The following is a 24717-nucleotide window of genomic DNA, read 5'->3' as shown; positions in this document are numbered from 1 at the left end:
GCTCCATCAGGAGGTACTGTCCATCTCAGCAGTGCTCCATCAGGAGCTACTGTCCGTCTCAGCAGTGCTCCATCAGGAGCTACTGTCCGTCTCAGGTCCAGTGAACTACTGGACCTCCTACTCTTTCCTCAACTGAGGAGATTCAAGATAGATTCTATCAGCAACTTGATGAGCAGATCAAGGGTTTTCCTAAAGAATCGTCCTTGGCCATTTTAATGGCAGAGTAGGCCCAGACCATGGCACATGGCCAACTTGCTTGGGACATCATGGTATGGGAAAGGTGAAGATACTGGAGCTATCCCAACCTCTGCATTACAAACACTTGCTTTAAGAGCAAAGAATCATAGATGACATCAGCTTGATGAGATGATCAACCTCTTTACATGATGTTCCTAGATCGTACTAAGACTTGCCATCTTGTCAGCAGGATGGCCTATTCCACTTTGGATGTCCTCCAAAACTACTCAGCATGTCTTTTCATCCCGACATGAATGACCAGTCTTGTATGGTGGATCTCCTTCTCTAGCAACAGTGGTGTCTTAGCACCAACCCTTTTTGGAATAGTCTTCTCTACACTACTGGGTGTGGATGTGTCTATATGTGGAATATACTTCTCTACACTCCTGTCCTACACATCCATGGATGTGTCTATATGTGGAATATTCTTCTCTACACTCCTGTCCTACACATCCATGGATGTGTCCATCTGATCAAATAGTTGAATCTCTCCAGGTTAGGTGCTAAGACCAAAATGAGGTCAAGGTTAATCCAAGAGATGCTTCTGCAGACAATCTTGTTACCTAGAGCAAAGAAGCCCTACAAGGTCTAAGTGACAGTTTGGACCTACAATGTTCAAGGTGCTGCTATCAAGATGAATGCTGTCACTTGAGAAGATCACTTTAGGCTCCACAATCAACTCTGGCTTGATGTAGAAGTTTCCAGGAGGAAAGGCAAAGAGCAGCGTGGCTAAACCATTATGGGAAAACAAGGTTCTTACTCAACATACAGAGATCAGGTTGCTGTTCTCAGCACTTGACTCTACCAGACTGACTTGACTCTACCAGACTGACTAGACTCTACCAGACTGACTAGACTCTACCAGACTGACTTGACTCTACCAGACTGACTAGACTCTACCAGACTGACTTGACTCTACCAGACTGACTAGACTCTACCAGACTGACTTGACTCTACCAGACTGACTAGACTCTACCAGACTGACTTGACTCTACCAGACTGACTAGACTCTACCAGACTGACTTGACTCTACCAGACTGACTAGACTCTACCAGACTGACTTGACTCTACCAGACTGACTAGACTCTACCAGACTGTCTTGACTCTAACAGACTGACTTGACTCTACCAGACCTGGACTACTTACATGATACAAGAGTGTGGACTTAACACTTCCCACATGTGATGCATCCAACGTATACTTGCTATTAGTTCTCAGGACTATGTTCCACACACGGACTGATATCCACAGCAGGAACTAAGTCATGTTGGGAGGATGGAGGACTTTACCAAGGATATTACGTATGGACAAGCACACCTGTTGTTCCACACCTGTGTAATAGTCCTGCAGACAGCTGGGAGATACAGGTGGAGGTGTGGCAGATACAGGTGGAGGTGTGGGAGATACAGGTGGAGGTGTGGCAGATACAGGTGGAGGTGTGGGAGATACAGGTGGAGGTATGGGAGATACAGGTGGAGGTGTGGGAGATACAGGTGGAGGTGTGGGAGATACAGGTGGAGGTGTGGGAGATACAGGTGGAGTCTGGCAGATACAGGTGGAGGTGTGGGACATACAGGTGGAGGTGTGGGACATACAGGTGGAGGTGTGGGAGATACAGGTGGAGGTGTGGCAGATACAGGTGGAGGTGTGGGAGATACAGGTGGAGGTGTGGCAGATACAGGTGGAGGTGTGGGAGATACAGGTGGAGGTATGGGAGATACAGGTGGAGGTGTGGGAGATACAGGTGGAGGTGTGGGAGATACAGGTGGAGGTGTGGGAGATACAGGTGGAGGTGTGGGACATACAGGTGGAGGTGTGGGACATACAGGTGGAGGTGTGGGAGATACAGGTGGAGGTGTGGGAGATACAGGTGGAGGTATGGGAGATACAGGTGGAAGTGTGGCAGATACAGGTGGAGGTGTGGGAGATACAGGTGGAGGTGTGGGAGATACAGGTGGAGGTATGGGAGATACAGGTGGAAGTGTGGCAGATACAGGTGGAGGTGTGGGAGATACAGGTGGAGGTATGGGAGATACAGGTGGAGGTGTGGGAGATACAGGTGGAGGTGTGGGAGATACAGGTGGAGTCTGGCAGATACAGGTGGAGGTGTGGGAGATACAGGTGGAGGTGTGGCAGATACAGGTGGAGGTGTGGGAGATACAGGTGGAGGTGTGGGAGATACAGGTGGAGGTGTGGGAGATACAGGTGGAAGTGTGGGAGATACAGGTGGAGGTGTGGCAGATACAGGTGGAGGTGTGGGAGATACAGGTGGAGGTGTGGCAGATACAGGTGAAGTCTGGCAGATACAGGTGGAGTCTGGCAGATACAGGTAGAGGTGTGGCAGATACAGGTGGAGGTGTGGCAGATACAGGTGGAGTCTGGCAGATACAGGTGGAGTCTGGCAGATACAGGTGAAGGTGTGGCAGATACAGGTGGAGGTGTGGGAGATACAGGTGGAGGTGTGGCAGATACAGGTGGAGTCTGGCAGATACAGGTGGAGTCTGGCAGATACAGGTGGAGTCTGGCAGATACAGGTGAAGGTGTGGCAGATACAGGTGGAGGTGTGGCAGATACAGGTGGAGTCTGGCAGATACAGGTGGAGGTGTGGCAGATACAGGTGGAGGTGTGGCAGTTAGACAGGGTATTACAGAGGCTGGTTTGAGGAGAGGCCAGCTCACAGAGAGACAGGAGAAAATGTACTGCAACTACCATGGCACAGCAGTGTGTGTGTGTGTTTTTTGTGTTTGTGTGTGTCAGTTTGTGTAATTGTGTGTGTGTTTGCATGTGCTTGTGTGTGCATGAGTGTGTGTATGTATGTTTGTGTGTGTATGTGTGTGTGTGTGTGTGTACCTGCTGCAGCTGCTGTTTCAGTCTGCTCCTGTGTTGTGTATCCAGCGTGAGTGTGTGTGCACAGTGTGTGTGTTGTGTATCCAGCGTGAGTGTGTGTGCACAGTGTGTGTGTTGTGTATCCAGCGTGAGTGTGTGTGCACAGTGTGTGTGTTGTGTGCTCCTGATGAAGGCCAGCTGCTGCTTGACTGTACGCTGCTCTCTGATTGGTCCATCCTGGGTCACATGTGCTTCTTGTGTGGCCACGTGACACAGGTGTGTGTCTTCCTGTTGCTCCTCCTCCTCTTCATGAGCGTCCTCCTCCACTTCCTGTCCCCTCATGTCCTCCTTCAGCTGACAACACACACTGCACCTTAGCATGTGTGTGTGTGTGTGTGTGTGTGTGTGTGTGTGTGTGTGTGTGTGTGTGTCACCGTGTCAAACAGCTCCTCCATCAGTTCATTCACTTCCTTTTCTGTGCAGGAACAACATCACACTTAGTGCGTGTGTGTGAGTGTGTGTGTGTGTGTGAGTGTGTGTGTGTGTGAGTGTGTGTGTACTGACTGGTGATGCGGACTGCCTTATCGTCACGGTAATCTTCCTGGTCTGGTTCATCTACGTCAGCCAGGAAGTTGTACTCTGGGTCATCTTCATCATCACACTCCTCTGAGGACACACACATCTTCATCATCACACTCCTCTGAGGACACACACATCTTCATCATCACACTCCTCTGAAAACACACACACATCTTCATCATCACACTCCTCTGAGGACACACACATCTTCATCATCACACTCCTCTGAGGAGACACACACACACATCTTCATCATCACACTCCTCTGAGGACACACACATCTTCATCATCACACTCCTCTGAGGACACACACATCTTCATCATCACACTCCTCTGAGGACACACACATCTTCATCATCACACTCCTCTGAGGACACACACACACACACACACACACACATCTTCATCATCACACTCCTCTGAGGACACACACACACACACACATCTTCATCATCACACTCCTTTGAGGACACACACACACACACACAAACACATCTTCATCATCACACTCCTCTGAGGACACACACACACACACAAACACATCTTCATCATCACACTCTTCTGAGGAGACACACACACACATCTTCATCATCACACTCCTCTGACAAACACACACACACACACACATCTTCATCATCACACTCCTCTGAGGACACACACATCTCCATCATCACACTCTTCTGAGGAGACACACACACACATCTTCATCATCACACTCCTCTGAGGACACACACACAAACACATCTTCATCATCACACTCCTCTGAGGACACACACATCTCCATCATCACACTCTTCTGAGGAGACACACACACACATCTTCATCATCACACTCCTCTGAGGACACACACACAAACACATCTTCATCATCACACTCCTCTGAGGACACACACACACACACACACACACACACACACACACATCTTCATCATCACACTCCTTTGAGGACACACACACACACAAACACATCTTCATCATCACACTCCTCTGAGGACACACACACACACATCTTCATCATCACACTCCTCTGAGGACACACACACACACACACATCTTCATCATCACACTCCTTTGAGGACACACACACACACACACAAACACATCTTCATCATCACACTCCTCTGAGGACACACACACACACACAAACACATCTTCATCATCACACTCTTCTGAGGACACACACACACACATCTTCATCATCACACTCCTCTGACAAACACACACACACACACACATCTTCATCATCACACTCCTCTGAGGACACACACATCTCCATCATCACACTCTTCTGAGGAGACACACACACACATCTTCATCATCACACTCCTCTGAGGACACACACACAAACACATCTTCATCATCACACTCCTCTGAGGACACACACACACACACACACACACACATCTTCATCATCACACTCCTTTGAGGACACACACACACACACACAAACACATCTTCATCATCACACTCCTCTGAGGACACACACACACACACAAACACATCTTCATCATCACACTCTTCTGAGGAGACACACACACACATCTTCATCATCACACTCCTCTGACAAACACACACACACACACACACATCTTCATCATCACACTCCTCTGAGGACACACACATCTTCATCATCACACTCCTCTGAGGACACACACACACACACACATCTTCATGGTCACACTCCTCTGAGGACACACACGTCTTCATCATCACACTCTTCTGAGGAGACACACACACACACACACACACACATCTTCATCATCACACTCCTCTGACACACGCACACACACATCTTCATCATCACACTTCTGAGGAGACACACACACACACATCTTCATCATCACACTCCTCTGAGGACACACACACACACACACACATCTTCATCATCACACTCCTCTGAGGACACACACACACACATCTTCATGGTCACACTCCTCTGACAAACACACACACACACACACACACATCTTCATGGTCACACTCCTCTGAGGACACACACACACACACACACGAAGTGGGCGTGTCTAACCGTCAATGTTGTTGACGTCGGAGCTCATCAAGCTTCTCAACCAAACAGTCCACTCTCTGTCCTCGGGGGCGGAGCCACAGTCGTACATGTCAGGTGTGATGTCAGGCGCTCTAAGCTCCGCCTCCAGTTGTCCCAGCGGGACGTCACGTAGAGGACGCTTGGAGCGAGTCCGATACGCCATGAGCCCCACTTCCTCCTCTGACTGTGACAGGGGCTGACACTGGAAGTGGACAAATCATTGTTCATATCTACATGGTATCACATCATACATGGTATCTCATCATACATGGTATCACATCATACATGGTATCACATCATACATGGTATCTCATCATACATGGTATCACATCATACATGGTATCACATCATACATTGTATCACATCATACATGGTATCATATCATACATGGTATCACATCATACATGGTATCACATCATACATGGTATCTCATCATACATGGTATTATATCATACATGGTATCACATCATACATGGTATGATTGATACATGATATGTTACATGACATGATATGTCAAATGACGATACATGGCATGATATGATACATGATAGGTTTTATGATGATACATGATATGTATACATTATATATCATATGGAATGATACATGTGATATTATACATGCTATGCTGATACATTATATAATACATGATATGATACATGATACAGCATATGATATGATACATGATATAGCATACGGAATGATACATGTCATATATTACATGCTATGCTGATACATGATATGATACATGATATATCATATATGATACATGATATATCATATGGAATGATACATATAATATGATACATGATATATCATATATGATACATGATATATCATATGGAATGATACATATAATATGATACATGATATAGGGTACTTGTACAGGAAAGGACAGAGCAGGCTGTACTTCCTGAGGAGGCTGCACTCCTTCAACATCTGTAAAAAACTCTTGTGGATGTACTACCAGTCTGTGGATGTACTACCAGTCTGTGGATGTACTACCAGTCTGTGGATGTACTACCAGTCTGTGGTTGTATTACCAGTCTGTGGTTGTACTACCAGTCTGTGGATGTACTACCAGTCTGTGGATGTACTACCAGTCTGTGGTTGTACTACCAGTCTGTGGATGTACTACCAGTCTGTGGATGTACTACCAGTCTGTGGATGTACTACCAGTCTGTGGTTGTATTACCAGTCTGTGGATGTACTACCAGTCTGTGGATGTACTACCAGTCTGTGGTTGTATTACCAGTCTGTGGATGTACTACCAGTCTGTGGATGTACTACCAGTCTGTGGTTGTATTACCAGTCTGTGGATGTACTACCAGTCTGTGGTTGTATTACTGTACATCTCCTCTCTGGGGGGGGGGGGGGGATGCTGAGCCTGGTCCCTGGTGATGCTCTACCAGGCCTGAAGTCTGAACCCATAGACCTCACCAGACGCTGGGTTTGGTCCCTGGTGATGCTCTACCAGGCCTGAAGTCTGAACCCATAGACCACACCAGATGCTGGGTTTGGTCCCTGGTGATGCTCTACCAGGCCTGAAGTCTGAACTCATAGACCTCACCAGATGCTGGGCCTGGTCCCTGGTGATGCTCTACCAGGCCTGAAGTCTGAACCCATAGACCTCACCAGACGCTGGGTTTGGTCCCCGGTGATGCTCTACCATGCCTGAAGTGTGAAAGCCACAGACCTCACCAGACGCTGGGTTTGGTCCCTGGTGATGCTCTGCCAGACCTTAAGTCTGAACCCATAGATCTCACCAGACGCTGGGTTTGGTCCCTGGTGATGCTCTACCAGGCCTGAAGTCTGAACCCATAGACCTCACCAGATGCTGGGTTTGGTCCCTGGTGATGCTCTGCCAGACCTTAAGTCTGAACCCATAGACCTCACCAGATGCTGGATTTGGTCCCTGGTGATGCTCTACCAGGCCTTAAGTCTGAACCCTTAGACCTCACCAGACGCTGGGTCTGGTCCCTGGTGATGCTCTGCTGTAGCTGTCTTCACTTCCTGCTTGTTCTTTGGGCAGTTTCCCTTCCCTTTTGTCTTCAGCAAGTGAAATGCATGCTCAATGGGATTCAGGTCAGGTGATTGACTTGAACATTCCACTTCTTTGCCTTAAAACTCTTTGGTTGCTTTGGCAGTATGTTAGAATAATTATGTATATATTATCATCATAACTTTATGCTTAAGGGCCATACTATAAAGTATTGTCAATTTGTGCAGAGCTAGCAATCCAAAAGATTGCTAGCCTCGTTATCAGTGTTGTGTGCAGACTCGGCCTGCTGGCAGCCAAGGCCGAATATTTGGTTCCAAGACCAGACAAAGCAGAGAAGAGACTGGGCGATATCACCAAGTGTCAACATATTTGCATTTTTGTATTATCATATATTGTGTCTTACTGGAGTTGTCGAGATTACCCCCTTCCCTCAGTCACCGTGATGTAATAGGGCCATTTCCTAATAAATGGAGGAGGCGCACGGGCTTTTCTTTAGAACGTAGTTTGGATCTGTAACTAGAGTACAGCCCAAAACACGTGTCTCCTCATGAGCTAAATTGAACTCCGTCTCTGATTCATTCCTTGCTTCTTGTCTGATTAGTAGATGTCAACAGTGTTTGCACCTGACATCTCTTTGGTCCTTCGAGCCGGATCCCAACACGTCTGACGATTCCAGCCTGGTGAGTAAAACCAGAAGACCATGGCACCCACATCTCCCATTGAGGAGCTGCTTTTTCTGCACCCTGGCTGGATCTGACGACTGACGGGGAACCGAGGACAAGAGGAAGGAACGCAGATTTCAGTGAGTACGTTTTGAATTACAAAGGAAAAATAGCGTGTGACTGAGGGTTACGACGCATAGAAGAAGAAAAAAAAAGCGTGTAACTAAGGGTTATGACGCATACAAAAAGCGTGTGACTAAGGGTTACGACGCAAAAACAAACCCTGTAAATCCTAGGCTCTAACAGGTAAAAAGGCCTACAAATCAGAAGGACGTCGGAGTCCGCAAAGAATGAAACTTCCGTAAGATTCAGCATTGAAAATAAACCAAATTAAGGACATCGGAGTCCACGTAAAAACCGACAATTCTAAAACAGAAGAGGCCATATAAGGACGTCGGAGTCCACAAGTACTGAAACTTCCGTAAAACAAGTGTGAAAGGTATGAACGTGAGAGTGTGTGGGAGTTATCGCCACTAGGCGATCACTCCATACTAAAGTTGTGAGAAGTAATAGTGGGTTATTGTGGAGGCATCAGGCAAGACATCTCCACTGGGGGAAAAACCTCCAGTAGAAGTGACATGTACCACAATAATAAATTGAACCACTATCTTACAACAAAGACAAAAGTAATCCTTATAAGTTCGGCTCTGTAAAGTACGACGGATTACTCCAAATTCTCAAAATGGAAAGAGGGACCCAAAGAAACGCAGATCTGATATGGTCTATTACAATCTATTATAACCAAAATAGGAGAAAACAACAACGGCAGCGGTTACACCCTACTGCATGTTGGCGTTGTGGCAGAGAAGGACATTTAGCACGAGACTGTCCTGAGAAAAAACAAAACGTAGATCAGCGTTAAACAAAATCTAATCAGAGGACATACTAAGTTATGAGAACTTAAGTAAACAGACAGCAAGTAAACCAGAAATAATAATTGAAATAAATAACAAAGAAAGCAAATTTCTATGTGACACTGAAGCATGTAGAATTACATGTAGAGAATAAAACTAAATGGAAATAAATGTCTGCAAGATAAGAAGTCTGTCCAGTGTTTACAAGGACGAGACGTCATGAACTGTGCTCGGATTAGTAATAGATAGATAGCACTCTATTGATTCCTTCAGGAGAGTTCCCTCAGGAAAATTAAAATCCCAGCAGCAGTGTACAAAATTGAGATTGAGTTTAAAAAGTAAAAAGTAAATAATGGGGGTATAAATGGAAACAAAATAGAAAAATATTATAATAGAATAAAAATAAAAAGCAACAATGAGAATGAAAATATAACAGTAAAATAAGAATATCACAAGAGAAACTAGGCATTAATGACCATGTTATGAAAAAGTATTGCACTGTTATTGTTTTGCATCCCCTGTCATCCTAGCTCCCCCAGAGAGGAGTTGTACAGTCTAATGGCGTGTGAGACAAAGGATTTTTTTTTTAGTCTAAATCATATCTAAAGTTTAAAATTCTAAAATTCAGGTTATGAAGGAGGAATGATTGTTAAGAGATAAATAAAGATGCATGACATTAAAAGGTTTTGGATTGCTGCTGACCCTGTTGTATTTTATAAAACTGATTTATTTTGGATTGTTGTGTTTGTATTGTGAAAAGAGAGAGAGGGAGAAAGAGAGAGAGAGAGCAGGTGAAGGAAGATTGAGGGTGAAGAGAATGGATTGAGAAAATATGGAAAAAGGATGTTTATAACCTTACGTTACGTGAATGGTTTCTAGGAGAGGAGAACAGAAAATAGAAACATTGTGTGAAGTGTAAGGAAGAGATGGATACAGGATGTTGTTTGTAAAGGAAAACGAAAGTGAAGAAAAGATGAGAAAGTGACAAATGAAGGTATTCACAAGTGGTAGGCTGTTGGTTGTGGTTCGCTGCAAGTTTGTGTATTTGTTTGTTTGGTAGTTTAAGTGAAATGGGAAGAAATCAATAGGAAGAATTAATGCAAAATGGAATAAACTAATGCGAACGAGAGATAATGGGGGATATTGAAATAAGATATGAAGAAAATGTAGATTGAAGATATACATGTATGTTTGGATATATAAATAGCGCTTTTATATATACAAATATATATGTATATATATCTATAATTAAAATAATGGAACAAATAAAAACCTAGATTAATAACTATAATAAGAGTCGATATGTATAGCATGATAAAATGATATAAAATAAGTTACATGTTTAGAGGCTGAGGAAGAAAAAAAAAAAAAAAAAAAAGAGAGAAAAACGCTCTTCGAGTGTGTTCGCCTTATCTCTTAGAATGTGCACTCACGCACACACATAACCTTGTGTGTGTGTATGTGTGTGTGTGTGTGTGTGTGTGTGTGTGTGTGTGTGTGTGTGTGTGTGTGTGTGTGTGCGTATGGCGCACCAGGAGTGCAAGTTAGAAAATAAATGTATTAAGTGTAAGTTTTAAGTTGTTTAACTTTAAAGTGTAGTCTAACATTCTTAGGTTAGAATATTTTTTAGACATTTGCAGTACACCATACATCTGGGTGGTGAGCTACGATAAGATAATGGCATAACATTAAATAAATAAAGAGGCATGGCAATCTCAACAGCTTTCAGTTAGCTATAGACTTTTGATGATATAATGCGAGTAACTATAACCATTACAACTGTTTGCTTTGAATATTGTTGAATAATAATTACAAATAAAACATATAAAGAATTGGAAGAATGTCTCTTCTGAGTTGTAAAATTACAGTTAATACACTTATAGACAGTTTTTAGTGGTTTTAAAATGTTACTTAAAATTACATGAAGTAATACGTATAACATTTGAATTAGAAATATTGATTTAGTGTTTATTAGGACAATAAATGCTGTAATTTTAAACATCATATGCAGGATTGGACACATTTCACAGTGATTGATATCAGTAATGCATTCTTCTCGATAACAATACATAAAGAAAGTCAATTTTGGTTTGCATTTACTTATAAAGGGAAAAGATACACCTATACAAGACTACCTCAAGGGTATGCGGAAAGTCAGACAATCTTTTCACAAGCAATGCATGCAAGCATGTCCAAATTTGACCCTCCAGGAGGAAGAAAAAGGTCTTGATATACATGGATGACATATTATTAGCATCACCGGATAAGGAAACCTATAGAAAAGATACATTAGCCTTATTAAATCATCTACACAGTGAAGGACACGAAGTAAGCAAAACAAAAGTCCAATTATGCAAAACAGAAGTAAAATATCTAGGACATTCTCTAAACAAAGATGGACGCACTATTGTTGGAAGCAGAAAAACAGCAGTGCTGCAAGCACCAAAACTACAAACAAAGAAGCAAATTGTCATTTCTAGAATTAACTAATAACTGTAGAAGTTGGATACCAAATTACACAGAAATAGTAGCTCCTTTAAGTAAATTAATGTATGAAAAAGATCTAAAAATGTCAACACCAATAGAGTGGAATTTAGAAGCTAAAGCAGCATTCTGTGAAATAAAAATAGAATAGGATATGTGCGGTTGTTACAGCAACTGAAGTTTTGAAAGCTATCAAATGAGCATCAAATGACTCAATGCAAGCGGCACAACTAGTAACATTAAAGCAAGTAAATTAATAAGATCAAAATGTTACAATACACACAGATAGTCAATATGCATTCTCAACAGTGCACACATTTGCACAACACTGGCAAAATAGAGGAATGATAACGTCAACGGGAAACCTTGTAACACATGGAGAACTATTAAAAGTAATATTAAAAGCGGTACAGTTAGCAGCTAAAGTAGCAATGTGCAAATGTGTGGCACACACCAACGGAACGGACGCAATATCTGTCACACGTGGGTTATGCAGCTTGCTGCGGTTCCTTCTTTCAATGCAAAAAGACGGCTCTGGACGAAGGTGTAAAGGTAGGATGGGATTTATTAACATAAATCATCCAACTACCAAAAACACAAACAACATAAGAAGAAAGGCGTGCCTAAAACACGTCAAGCTAAGACTAAAACAGAAGCTATGGCATGGAACAAGAAACTTAATTGGTACAGGCGTGACACAAACAGTGTGACATAAATAATAAAGCCAGGCCCACTGACTGGCAGAGGTAACTTAAATAATGCCTCTGATTGGTGCTCGGGAAGCAGGTGAGCGGGCGAGCACTAATCAGAGACAGGTGAACAAAATAAGTCGCCATTGTGACAAAAACAAACAAGGAAGCCTAAACAGGAACTAAAGAAGTCCAAAACTAACAGAACATAACTAAACAAAACATGATCCGGACCACGGATCATGACAATATCACGTTTGCGGACAAAACAGCAAAACAAACAGCAGAAGAAGAAATACAAGGTTTTAAACTACAAACTAGTGAAATGAATAATGATATACTAAAAGACATGCAACAACAAAGTACTCCAAAAGAAAAAGATAAATGGAAAGATAAACCAAAAAAAAAAAAGAACAAAAACAAAAAACGGAGCCACGTTGAACAAAGACGACATCTATGTATGTCCAGACAATAAACGAATTTTACCAAAAAAATCTGTATAAGTGGGCAGCAGTATTGAGCCATGGTTGTACTCATGTCTCAACAGGAGGGATGGTGACCCTTATACAGAAGTACTATACTACCTACAGCTTTTATTCTTATTCAAAAAATAAATAAAAATAAAAATTTGTAGGTCATGCATGACCTGTGCGAGGCCAATTCCCCAAACCAAAACACCCGTTCCAGCATCTATGCATGGATTTTATTGAACAAAATAGGAGTGAAGAAAAACAGTGTTGTCTGGTCATAGTAGATGCATTTTCAAAGTGGGTAGAAATATTTTTTAAAGGAAAAGCAGATGTGCTAACAGTAGTAAAAGCATTATGCAAAGATATAATACCAAGATAGGGTATAACTAAATCTATACATGACAATGGACCTCAATTTGTAAATCAATTAATCAAGAATAAGAAGCTATTTAACCAACAGGAAGCAATATGTGAAGATGGGTGAAAATATGTCAACACGGCTAGATATATCTTGTGGTGTACCCCAGGAATCAATACTGGGACCAAGATTGTTTAATATTTATATAAACGACATTTGTAAAGCTACAAAGGACTTAAAGTTAGTTTTATTTGCGGACGACACAACTGCTTTCTGTTCAGGAGAGAACACACAGAAGATAATACAAATAACAGAATAAATGAACAAATTTAAAAAAATGGTTTGACTCTTTGAATCTCAGTAAAACTAAAATAATGCTATTTGGTAACAGTAGAAAAGAGCATCAAACACGAATACAAATAGACGGAGTAGATATTGAAAGGGTAAAAGAAACAAGATTTTGGAGAGTATAAATAGATGATCAAATGAACTGGAAATCTTATATACAAAACATACAACATAAGGTGGAAAAAAAAACATTTCAATAATGAATAAAGCAAAATACGTCCTGGGCCAAAACTCACTTCATATTCTCTACTGCTCGCTCGTGTTAAACTTAAAAGGATTCCCACCACGGGAACAGACTGGCCAAATTACTGGTGGTACCTCACAGGACATACAATACGGGGGAACTGGACACTCTGGTCACTACATATATTATACTGTAGTATAGATTATATGTATTATTCTACTTATTTTGTGTCTGGTTTTGTATTTGTTTTGTATCATCCCGTGAGGTGTATATTATTTTTTGTTATATTTGGATGCATTTGTTTGGTTTGTAAGCTTGTGAATCTGGGCTATCCATTAAGTAAGACTACTTATTATGTTGAAGGGGGCAGGAAATATAAGATTCTCTTTATCCTGTTCCTTCTCAAGCATAGGTGTGTAAATATGTGTTCAGTTGCCAAAGTTTTGAATTGTCTATTGATAATGAATGAATGAATTACTGGCCCCGGGAGATAGTGAAGAAGCTAAATTCTTTAAAAGTCGAATAACTCTGAAACATTAAGGCCCAAATCTAGTGTTAACCATATCACTCCCTGATGGACAAAATAGACCACCCAATGCCACACTGTTCAACACGTCCAGATGGGGTTTCCAATTATGGGCATGGTCAAGTGGACTAGACCCATATTTCCTGGTGATTGTTTGCATAAATCAAACCATGCGCAACACCGAACAACCCAGAGTGTTCTAAACGCGCTGGAAGTCACAGTTGTAAGCGTACCATTTGATGATGTGGATAAATGTTCAAAGTAACAACTGGTGTGTAATAATTGGTTCCTCCTTTGGCTGTTAATTGGTTACTCATGGCAAAAAGGTTTAATTGAAGTAATCTGCGAAACAACTCCTGAGTGGAATTGCACTACATGGGACAAAATCTAGCCTGTAACAAAAGAAACAAAGCAGAAACCAATATTTGATAAACATGTGACAAAAGCTAATTACACCTGCATTAACATACTAGGCTCTGGACAACAGTTAGGAAACTTATCGTCAGACAACTGCTTACACATAGTAAATGTATCAATATTTGTACAAAAATTGTTAACACGTCTGAACAGTTTGATATCCGAACATTGGAAAAGAACTACACGTGATGTAAACTGGCAAAGTGTTGGAGATCCAACTTATATCGATACAATAGGTGTCCCCAGAGGTGTACCTGACGAGTACAAATTGGTAAATCAAGTTGCAGCTGGATTCGAATCATCCGTCTGCTGGTGGTGTACGATTAACAAGAATGTTGACAGAATAAACTACGTCCACTACAACATACAGAGATTAGGAAATTGGACAAAGGCCGGACTTGAAGTCGTCACTGATCAACTCGCCGCAACCTCCCTTAAGGCCTTTCAAAACCGTATGGCGCCAGACATGTTGTTAGCGGAAAAAGGAGATGTGTGCGCAATATTGGGTGAACAGTGTTGTACTTCATACCAAAATACACTGATGCAGAAGATAGCCTGACCAGAGCACTGGAAGGCCTTCGCACCCTCAACGGTAAAATGGAAGAGCACTCACCTATGTGGGATGGATGGTTGAATGTGTTCGGCAAATACAAGTCCTTGGTATCATCAATTCTAGTATCTATGGCTGTGTTAGCAGCAAAACTGACGTTGTGTGGATGTAGTTGTATTCCCTGTCTGGGTTCTCTGCTTAACCGTCTGATTACCACAGCGATTAGCCCAGCAGATGATAGAACTGTTCAGATGCACCTTCTGGCGGACGACAAGAAAGATGAATCTGATGACGAGGATACCTACCTGGACGGTGTTCCTGATCTGTTTCCAGACCCTGGTGACTATATATATATAAAAATATGATGATGTTGAACTCTGAGTGTAAACATAACTTGGCCCTAAAGAAATTAACTATTAACTGAAAATCGTAAGAAGAAGTTATTGGGGATAAGAAGATTCTGGGGAAGTTATGTGATAAACAGGAGGGAAATGTTAGAATAATTATGTATATATTATCATCATAACTTTATGCTTAAGGGCCATACTATAAAGTATTGTCAATTTGTGCAGAGCTAGCAATCCAAAAGATTGCTAGCCTCGTTATCAGTGTTGTGTGCAGACTCGGCCTGCTGGCAGCCAAGGCCGAATATTTGGTTCCAAGACCAGACAAAGCAGAGAAGAGACTGGGCGATATCACCAAGTGTCAACATATTTGCATTTTTGTATTATCATATATTGTGTCTTACTGGAGTTGTCGAGATTACCCCCTTCCCTCAGTCACCGTGATGTAATAGGGCCATTTCCTAATAAATGGAGGAGGCGCACGGGCTTTTCTTTAGAACGTAGTTTGGATCTGTAACTAGAGTACAGCCCAAAACACGTGTCTCCTCATGAGCTAAATTGAACTCCGTCTCTGATTCATTCCTTGCTTCTTGTCTGATTAGTAGATGTCAACAGTGTTTGCACCTGACACAGTATGCTTGGGGTCATTGTCCATCTGCATTGTGAAGCGCCGTCCAATGACTGTTGAAGCATTTGGCTGAATATGAGCAGATAATATTGCACCAAACACTTCAGAACTCATTCTGCTGCTTTTGTCAGCTGTCACGTCTTCAAGAAATCTAAGAGATCCAGTTCCATTAGACTACCACCACCATGCTTCACTGATGAGGTGCTATGCTTTGGATTTTGAGCAGTTCCTTCCCTTCTCCATACTCTTCTCTTTCCATCATTCTGCTACAAGTTGGTCTTTGTCTCATCTGTCCATAAGATATTGTTCCAGAACTGCACAGATGTTTCTTGGCAAACTCTAATCTGGCCTTCCTGTTTTTGAGGCTCACCAATGGTTTACACCTTGAGATGAAAACTCTGTATGGTGAAGTCTTCTCTTCATTGTTGACTTGGACACAGATACACCGACTGTACCTCCTGGAGACTTTTCTTCATCTGGCCAACTCTTGTGATCTTAGTTGTGGACTTGGACACAGATACACCTACTGTACCTCCTGGAGACTTTTCTTCATCTGGCCAACTATTGTGATCTTAGTTGTGGACTTGGACACAGATACACCTACTGTACCTCCTGGAGACTTTTCTTCATCTCTCAATATGGACTTCATATTGAGAGATGACCTCCCCACATTCCAAATGAATATACCACACTTGAAATGAACTCGAGGCCTTGTATCTGCTCCTTGTAAATGAAATAAGGAGGGAATTACACACACCTGGCCATGGAACAGCTGAGTAGCCAATTGTCCAATGACTTGTGGTCCCTTCAAAGGTGGAAGGCACATATAAAAGGTGTTGTAGTTCCTACATGTTCACCTGATTGGGATGTAAATACCCTCAAATTAAAGCTCAAAGTCTGCACTTCTTGATTGTTTCATTTCAAATCCATGGTGGTGTTGTACAGAGCTGCAATACTCAACCTTGTGGCAATGTCCAAATATTTATGGACCTAACTGTATGATACATGCTATATTATATATGATACATGATATATCACATATGATCTGATACATGTGATACAATACATGCGATGCTGATACATGAGATGATACATGACAGGAAGCGGTACCTGGTATGGTTCCATGCACACAGCCAGCTCCTCCTCCACAGCATGAAGCTTCTCCAGGAAGGTGCTGTCCGTCACTACTTTGGGAGGCGGGGCTTTGGGAAGGCGGGGAGGAGCCATGGCAGTAGAATGGCTGCAGGGCGTGCAAGAAGCCTGGGGGAGAAAAGCGGCACTTGAGCAGGAAGTGGCCATCAAAGGTGTTCCTGGCGTTACCTTCCTGGGAGCACGCGGTCGCTGCACTGCACGTCCTGTAGGGGGCGACGCCGCGTTCTCCAAGTCGCTCTCGTGCAGCGTCTGCAACAATCCAAGCAGTGTCACCTGTCACCTGTCACCTGTCACCTGAGTCTCACATCTTCTGCTGTCTCATCCTCCTCCTCCTCATCGGGACGATACTCTTCATCAGACGAGTCTTCTTCAGCCAGAGGGATGTCTGCAAACTGGTGAACCTGCCACACACATTATTATCACTGATATCAATATGATCTTCTTCTCCTATCACTCATATTAACACTGATATCAATATGATCTTATTGTATCACTCAAATTAACATAATTAACACTGATATCAATATGATCTTCTTCTCCTATCACTCATATTAACACTGATATCAATATGATCTTATTGTATCGCTCAAATTAACATCATTAACACTGATATCAATATGATCTTCTTCTTCTATCACTCATATTAACACTGATATCAATATGATCTTATTGTATCACTCAAATTAACATCATTAACACTGATATCAATATGATCTTCTATCACTCATATTAACACTGATATCAATATGATCTTCTTCTCCTATCACTCATATTAACACTGATATCAATATGATCTTATTGTATCACTCAAATTAACATCATTAACACTGATATCAATATGATCTTCTTCTATCACTCATATTAACACTGATATCAATATGATCTTATTGTATCACTCAAATTAACATCATTAACACTGATATCAATATGATCTTCTTCTTCTATCACTCATATTAACACTGATATCAATATGATCTTATTGTATCACTCAAATTAACATCATTAACACTGATATCAATATGATCTTATTGTATCACTCAAATTAACATCATTAACACTGATATCAATATGATCTTCTCCTCCTATCACTCATATTAACACTGATATCAATATGATCTTATTGTATCACTCAAATTAACATCATTAACACTGATATCAATATGATCTTCTTCTATCACTCATATTAACATCATTAACACTGATATCAATATGATCTTCTTCTATCACTCATATTAACATCATTAACACTGATATCAATATGATCTTCTTCCTCTATCACTCATATTAACACTGATATCAATATGATCTTCTTCTTCTACCTTGTAAACATCGCTGCTCTTCTTGATGGGAGACATGTTCCATGTTGGGATCACCTGGCAGGAAATGAGCAGGGCGGACAGGAAGTGAGCAGATTGGACAGGAAGTGAGCAGGGCGGACAGGAAGTGAGCAGATTGGACAGGAAGTGAGCAGGGTGGACAGGAAGCGAGCTTGGCAGACAGGAAGTGAGCAGGGTGGACATGAAGTGAACATGACAGACAGGAAGTGAGCAGGGTGGACAGGAAGTGAGCAGATTGGACAGGAAGTGAGCAGGGCGGACAGGAAGTGAGCAGATTGGACAGGAAGTGAGCAGGGTGGACATGAAGTGAACATGACAGACAGGAAGTGAGCAGGGTGGACAGGAAGTGAGCATGACAGACAGGAAGTGAGCAGGGTGGACAGGAAGTGAACATGACAGACAGGAAGTGAGCATGACAGACAGGAAGTGAGCAGGGTGGACAGGAAGTGAACATGACAGACAGGAAGTGAGCATGACAGACAGGAAGTGAGCAGGGTGGACAGGAAGTGAACATGACAGACAGGAAGTGAGCATGACAGACAGGAAGTGAGCAGGGTGGGCATGAAGTGAACATGACAGACAGGAAGTGAGCATGACAGACAGGAAGTGAGCAGGGTGGACAGGAAGTGAACATGACAGACAGGAAGTGAGCATGACAGACAGGAAGTGAGCAGGGTGGACATGAAGTGAACGTGACAGACAGGAAGTGAGCATGACAGACAGGAAGTGAGCAGGGTGGACAGGAAGTGAACATGACAGACAGGAAGTGAGCATGACAGACAGGAAGTGAGCAGGGTGGACAGGAAGTGAACATGACAGACAGGAAGTGAGCATGACAGACAGGAAGTGAGCAGGGTGGACAGGAAGTGAACATGACAGACAGGGAGTGAGCATGACAGACAGGAAGTGAGCATGACAGACAGGAAGTGAGCATGACAGACAGGAAGTGAGCATGACAGACAGGAAGTGAGCATGGCGAACAAGGTGAAGGCCATGGAAATCGGGAGAAGTCTCACCACGCCTTTTTCCACCACTTCTTTCAGCTTGGATCGAGTCATCGTGGGCTCCTGACAAGCAGAAGAAGGTTCTAGTAGCAAGAAAGATCAGACAGCGCCAACTTTCACACTCACAAATGGCGGCACGGCCTCCGTCTCGTTGATGGCAGCTTTCATCATGGCCACCACGTGTTCATTGGTGATGACCTCCTGAGGTTAAAGGTCAATGTCAACACCAGCCAACTCACATGACAGTGTGGAGGACACACATGACAGTGTGGAGGACACACATGACAGTGTGTAGGACACACATGACAGTGTGGAGGACACACATGACAGTGTGGAGGACACACATGAATGTGTGGAGGACACACATGACAGTGTGGAGGACACACATGACAGTGTGTAGGACACACATGACAGTGTGGAGGACACACATGACAGTGTGGAGGACACACATGAATGTGTGGAGGACACACATGACAGTGTGGAGGACACACATGACAGTGTGGAGGACACACATGACAGTGTGTAGGACACACATGACAGTGTGGAGGACACACATGACAGTAAGGAGGACACACATGAATGTGTGGAGGACACACATGACAGTGTGGAGGACACACACTCACATGGATGATGTTGCGCACATTGACGCTGGTCAGGTTGTGTTGTTTAGACGTGCTCTCCAGTGATTGGTCGAGCTGGCTGTCAATCATCTGTCCCCCCGCCTCCTCCTTGTTCTCATCACCTTGTCCCATTTGAGTCTTCCGTCTCCTCCTGGCCGCTCTCCTCCTGACACTCTGAGCGTGTTGCTCGTCTGAAACGTCAAAAAGCAGCGGCCAATCAGATGAGAAGACGGAGTCGTCCTAGGCGACAGTCAGTGGGCGTTACCCGTGGTGATGACCAGGTGGGATTCCGGGGCGTCGTCTTCATCCAGCGAGCATTCGTCCCCGCCAAGCCGGCGCTGACAGGACGTTCCTACTTTCAGGCGTTTGGCAGCGCTCGTGGTCATGATGATGGGGGGTCATGTGACCTAACGCTGCGTTCCAGTTACCTCCAGAGGTGGAAGTCGGTGCTGGGAAATGACGTCACATCTGAGTTGGGAGCGTTGTAGTTACCAAGTCAGAAATCAAGATGGCCACATCCACAAAAGCTATTTTTACACTTGCCTAGTGTGAATATAAACAACTTCTACACTACAGTGACGTCACCATTGCCTTGTGTGAATATAAACAACTTCTACACTACAGTGATGTCACCATTGCCTAGTGTGAAAATAAACAACTTCTACACTACAGTGATGTCACCATTGCCTAGTGTGAATATAAACAACTTCTACACTACAGTGATGTCACCATTGCCTAGTGTGAATATAAACAACTTCTACACTACAGTGACGTCACCATTGCCTAGTGTGAATATAAACAACTTCTACACTACAGTGATGTCACCATTGCCTAGTGTGAATATAAACAACTTCTACACTACAGTGATGTCACCATTGCCTAGTGTGAATATAAACAACTTCTACACTACAGTGATGTCACCATTACCTAGTGTGAATATAAACAACTTCTACACTACAGTGACGTCACCATTGCCTAGTGTGAATATAAACAACTTCTACACTACAGTGACGTCACCATTGCCTAGTGTGAATATAAACAACTTCTACACTACAGTGATGTCACCATTGCCTAGTGTGAATATAAACAACTTCTACACTACAGTGATGTCACCATTGCCTAGTGTGAATATAAACAACTTCTACACTACAGTGATGTCACCATTGCCTAGTGTGAATATAAACAACTTCTACACTACAGTGATGTCACCATTGCCTAGTGTGAATATAAACAACTTCTACACTACAGTGATGTCACCATTGCCTAGTGTGAATATAAACAACTTCTACACTACAGTGATGTCACCATTACCTAGTGTGAATATAAACAACTTCTACACTACAGTGACGTCACCATTGCCTAGTGTGAATATAAACAACTTCTACACTACAGTGACGTCACCATTGCCTAGTGTGAATATAAACAACTTCTACACTACAGTGATGTCACCATTGCCTAGTGTGAATATAAACAACTTCTACACTACAGTGATGTCACCATTGCCTAGTGTGAATATAAACAACTTCTACACTACAGTGATGTCACCATTGCCTAGTGTGAATATAAACAACTTCTACACTACAGTGATGTCACCATTACCTAGTGTGAATATAAACAACTTCTACACTACAGTGACGTCACCATTGCCTAGTGTGAATATAAACAACTTCTACACTACAGTGATGTCACCATTGCCTAGTGTGAATATAAACAACTTCTACACTACAGTGATGTCACCATTGCCTAGTGTGAATATAAACAACTTCTACACTACAGTGATGTCACCATTGCCTAGTGTGAATATAAACAACTTCTACACTACAGTGATGTCACCATTGCCTAGTGTGAATATAAACAACTTCTACACTACAGTGATGTCACCATTGCCTAGTGTGAATATAAACAACTTCTACACTACAGTGATGTCACCATTGCCTAGTGTGAATATAAACAACTTCTACACTACAGTGATGTCACCATTGCCTAGTGTGAATATAAACAACTTCTACACTACAGTGATGTCACCATTGCCTAGTGTGAATATAAACAACTTCTACACTACAGTGATGTCACCATTGCCTAGTGTGAATATAAACAACTTCTACACTACAGTGACGTCACCATTGCCTAGTGTGAATATAAACAACTTCTACACTACAGTGATGTCACCATTGCCTAGTATGAATATAAACAACTTCTACACTACAGTGACGTCACCATTGCCTAGTGTGAATATAAACAACTTCTACACTACAGTGATGTCACCATTGCCTAGTGTGAATATAAACAACTTCTACACTACAGTGATGTCACCATTGCCTAGTGTGAATATAAACAACTTCTACACTACAGTGACGTCACTAAGGCTGAAACGACGCGTCGACGTAGTCGACGTCATCGGTTACGCAAATACGTCGACGCCGTTTTTGTGCGTCGGCGCGTCGCATATTTACGTCACACTACTGTCATGGCGGAGCGCAAAGCAGACGATGCGAGCGAGGGGAAAAAAGCACGCCAAAAGTCGTCAAAAGTGTGGGAGTATTTCAATTGTATGCACACTGTGTCGAGCGGAAATGGCCTATCATAGCAGCACAACGGCTATGAACGAACATTTGAAAAGAAAACCCCCGACAGCGTTCTTGCCATCACCATCAACAAGTCAATCGTCCGCGTGCGTATACGTTGTCATTATTACACAAAAACATGAATGTGTCATTTGTATCTGCGTTGTAAATTCATAAACTAAAGCACCGTTTCGCTCTGAGAGGCGCGTTTGGCGTGCCTGTTCAGTGTTTACAAAGACGCGCTCCTCTTTAACGCTGTGGAGAGGCGGCGGGGGCGAGCGAGCGGCGAGGCGTGGCGCGCCGGGAGCGACGCCGCAAGAGACAGGGGACGACGAGCGAGCGAGGAAGAGGAGCTGAAAAGCGAGGAAAGAAAGAGAAAAGAGTTGGAAGAGAAAAGACTTTGTGTAAAATTAAAAGATTGTAAACCTGGCAAAGCCGTCTGGCGTTCAGTCTGTCGGTCCTGAAAGAACCCCACGGCACAAGACGTGTCACAAACGCTAACGTTAATTAGTTGTGCAAATACCTTTTACAACATTAACAGTTACATATACTATGTACAAACCAACAATTAACTTTCACTTTAATCATACTATCATTGTTGTGTTATTAAGCAAAATAAGCAATACTTTTACTTTTGTTGAAATGTTTACACTGTACACTTTTTTGTATTGGATGTTTAGCTTTATTTTTGCACATTTTAGCAAATAAGCAATACTTTTACTTTTGTTGAAATGTTTACACTTGTTACAGGATATTTCCGTTTTGCACTTTTTTGTATTGGATGTTTATCTTTATTTTGCACATTTTAAAGCAAAATAAGCAATACTTTTACTTTTGAAATGCTTATACTATTCCAGAATATTAAGATTTGCACTGGATGTTTACTTTTATATTTGCACATTAAAAAGCAAATAAGCTACTTTTAATTTTGTTAAATGTTAAAAGTTTTAAATGTTTACATTGTTACAGAATATTTTGTCATGTTGTTGTCAATGTTGACTGAGTGGCCATATTTTTTTTTTTGTAAATAAAAGCCATGCCTTTTGAAAAAACTGGCCTACATTTATTTTTTCCTCTTCATTTTAAATTAAAAAAATAATCGGTAAAAGGAAAAATAATCTATAGATTAATCGAAAAAATAATCTATAGATTAACCGATTAATCGAAAAAAAATCTATAGATTAATCGATAGAAAAATAATCGTTAGCTGCAGCCCTAGACGTCACCATTGCCTAGTGTGAATATAAACAACTTCTACACTACAGTGACGTCACCATGGCTGATTTACGGCTAATAAGGGGTGCAATAGATGCGGACATCATTGTTTACCAGTACAAACGGAACGCAGCAATACTATCAGTATTATTTCATTAAGCATGTTAGACACGCACATTACTTGTTTTATCACGTTAAAGTTGATCCCTTTCTCAACCTTAACTCATTCTCTTTCTATGCCACATCAATGTGGAATGCACTCCCAACAGGTATAAAAGAAAAAGCATCTCTATCCTCCTTCGAAACGGAAATAAAAGTACACTTCCAGGCAAAAAAAATACAATGGTTAGAGTGTCCGCCCTGAGATGGGTAGGTTGTGAGTTCAAACCCCGGCCGAGTCATACCAAAGACTATAAAAATGGGAGACATTACCTCCCTGCTTGGCACTCAGCATCAAGGCTTGGAATTGGGGGTTAAATCACCAAAATGATTCCCGGGCGCGGCCACCGCTGCTGCTCACTGCTCCTCTCACCTCCCAGGGGGTGATCAAGGGTGATGGGTCGA

The 24717-nt window shown here is 42.4% G+C and overlaps 1 protein-coding gene across 3 annotated transcripts in view; it reads right to left on the bottom strand.

The window, feature by feature from the left end:
- Nucleotides 1-24717, bottom strand: part of gon4la (gon-4 like a) — a 40773-nt gene that overhangs the window by 12923 nt on the left and 3133 nt on the right. For 2 of the 3 annotated variants that reach the window (XM_061931219.2, XM_072912599.1), the window contains exons 2-13: nt 20640-20823; nt 20378-20565; nt 19881-19955; nt 19767-19817; nt 18733-18786; nt 17719-17814; nt 17582-17662; nt 17372-17521; nt 5671-5890; nt 3628-3729; nt 3498-3538; nt 3088-3417 (exon numbers count right to left, since the gene is read on the bottom strand). In XM_061931219.2, the coding sequence (XP_061787203.2) occupies nt 3088-3417; nt 3498-3538; nt 3628-3729; nt 5671-5890; nt 17372-17521; nt 17582-17662; nt 17719-17814; nt 18733-18786; nt 19767-19817; nt 19881-19955; nt 20378-20565; nt 20640-20760 (1509 nt within the window). In that variant the 5' untranslated portion in view covers nt 20761-20823. Of the gene's footprint in view, nt 1-3087; nt 3418-3497; nt 3539-3627; nt 3730-5670; nt 5891-17371; nt 17522-17581; nt 17663-17718; nt 17815-18732; nt 18787-19766; nt 19818-19880; nt 19956-20377; nt 20566-20639; nt 20843-24717 lie in introns of all 3 variants that reach the window. The other variant, XM_061931218.2, reaches the window with a different exon arrangement.

Source organism: Nerophis lumbriciformis, linkage group LG37, assembly GCF_033978685.3.
Source record: "Nerophis lumbriciformis linkage group LG37, RoL_Nlum_v2.1, whole genome shotgun sequence".
Taxonomy (NCBI): Eukaryota; Metazoa; Chordata; class Actinopteri; order Syngnathiformes; family Syngnathidae; genus Nerophis; species Nerophis lumbriciformis.
The sequence above is the reverse complement of the archived record's forward strand: the minus strand, read 5'-3'. Positions and strand labels throughout refer to the sequence as shown.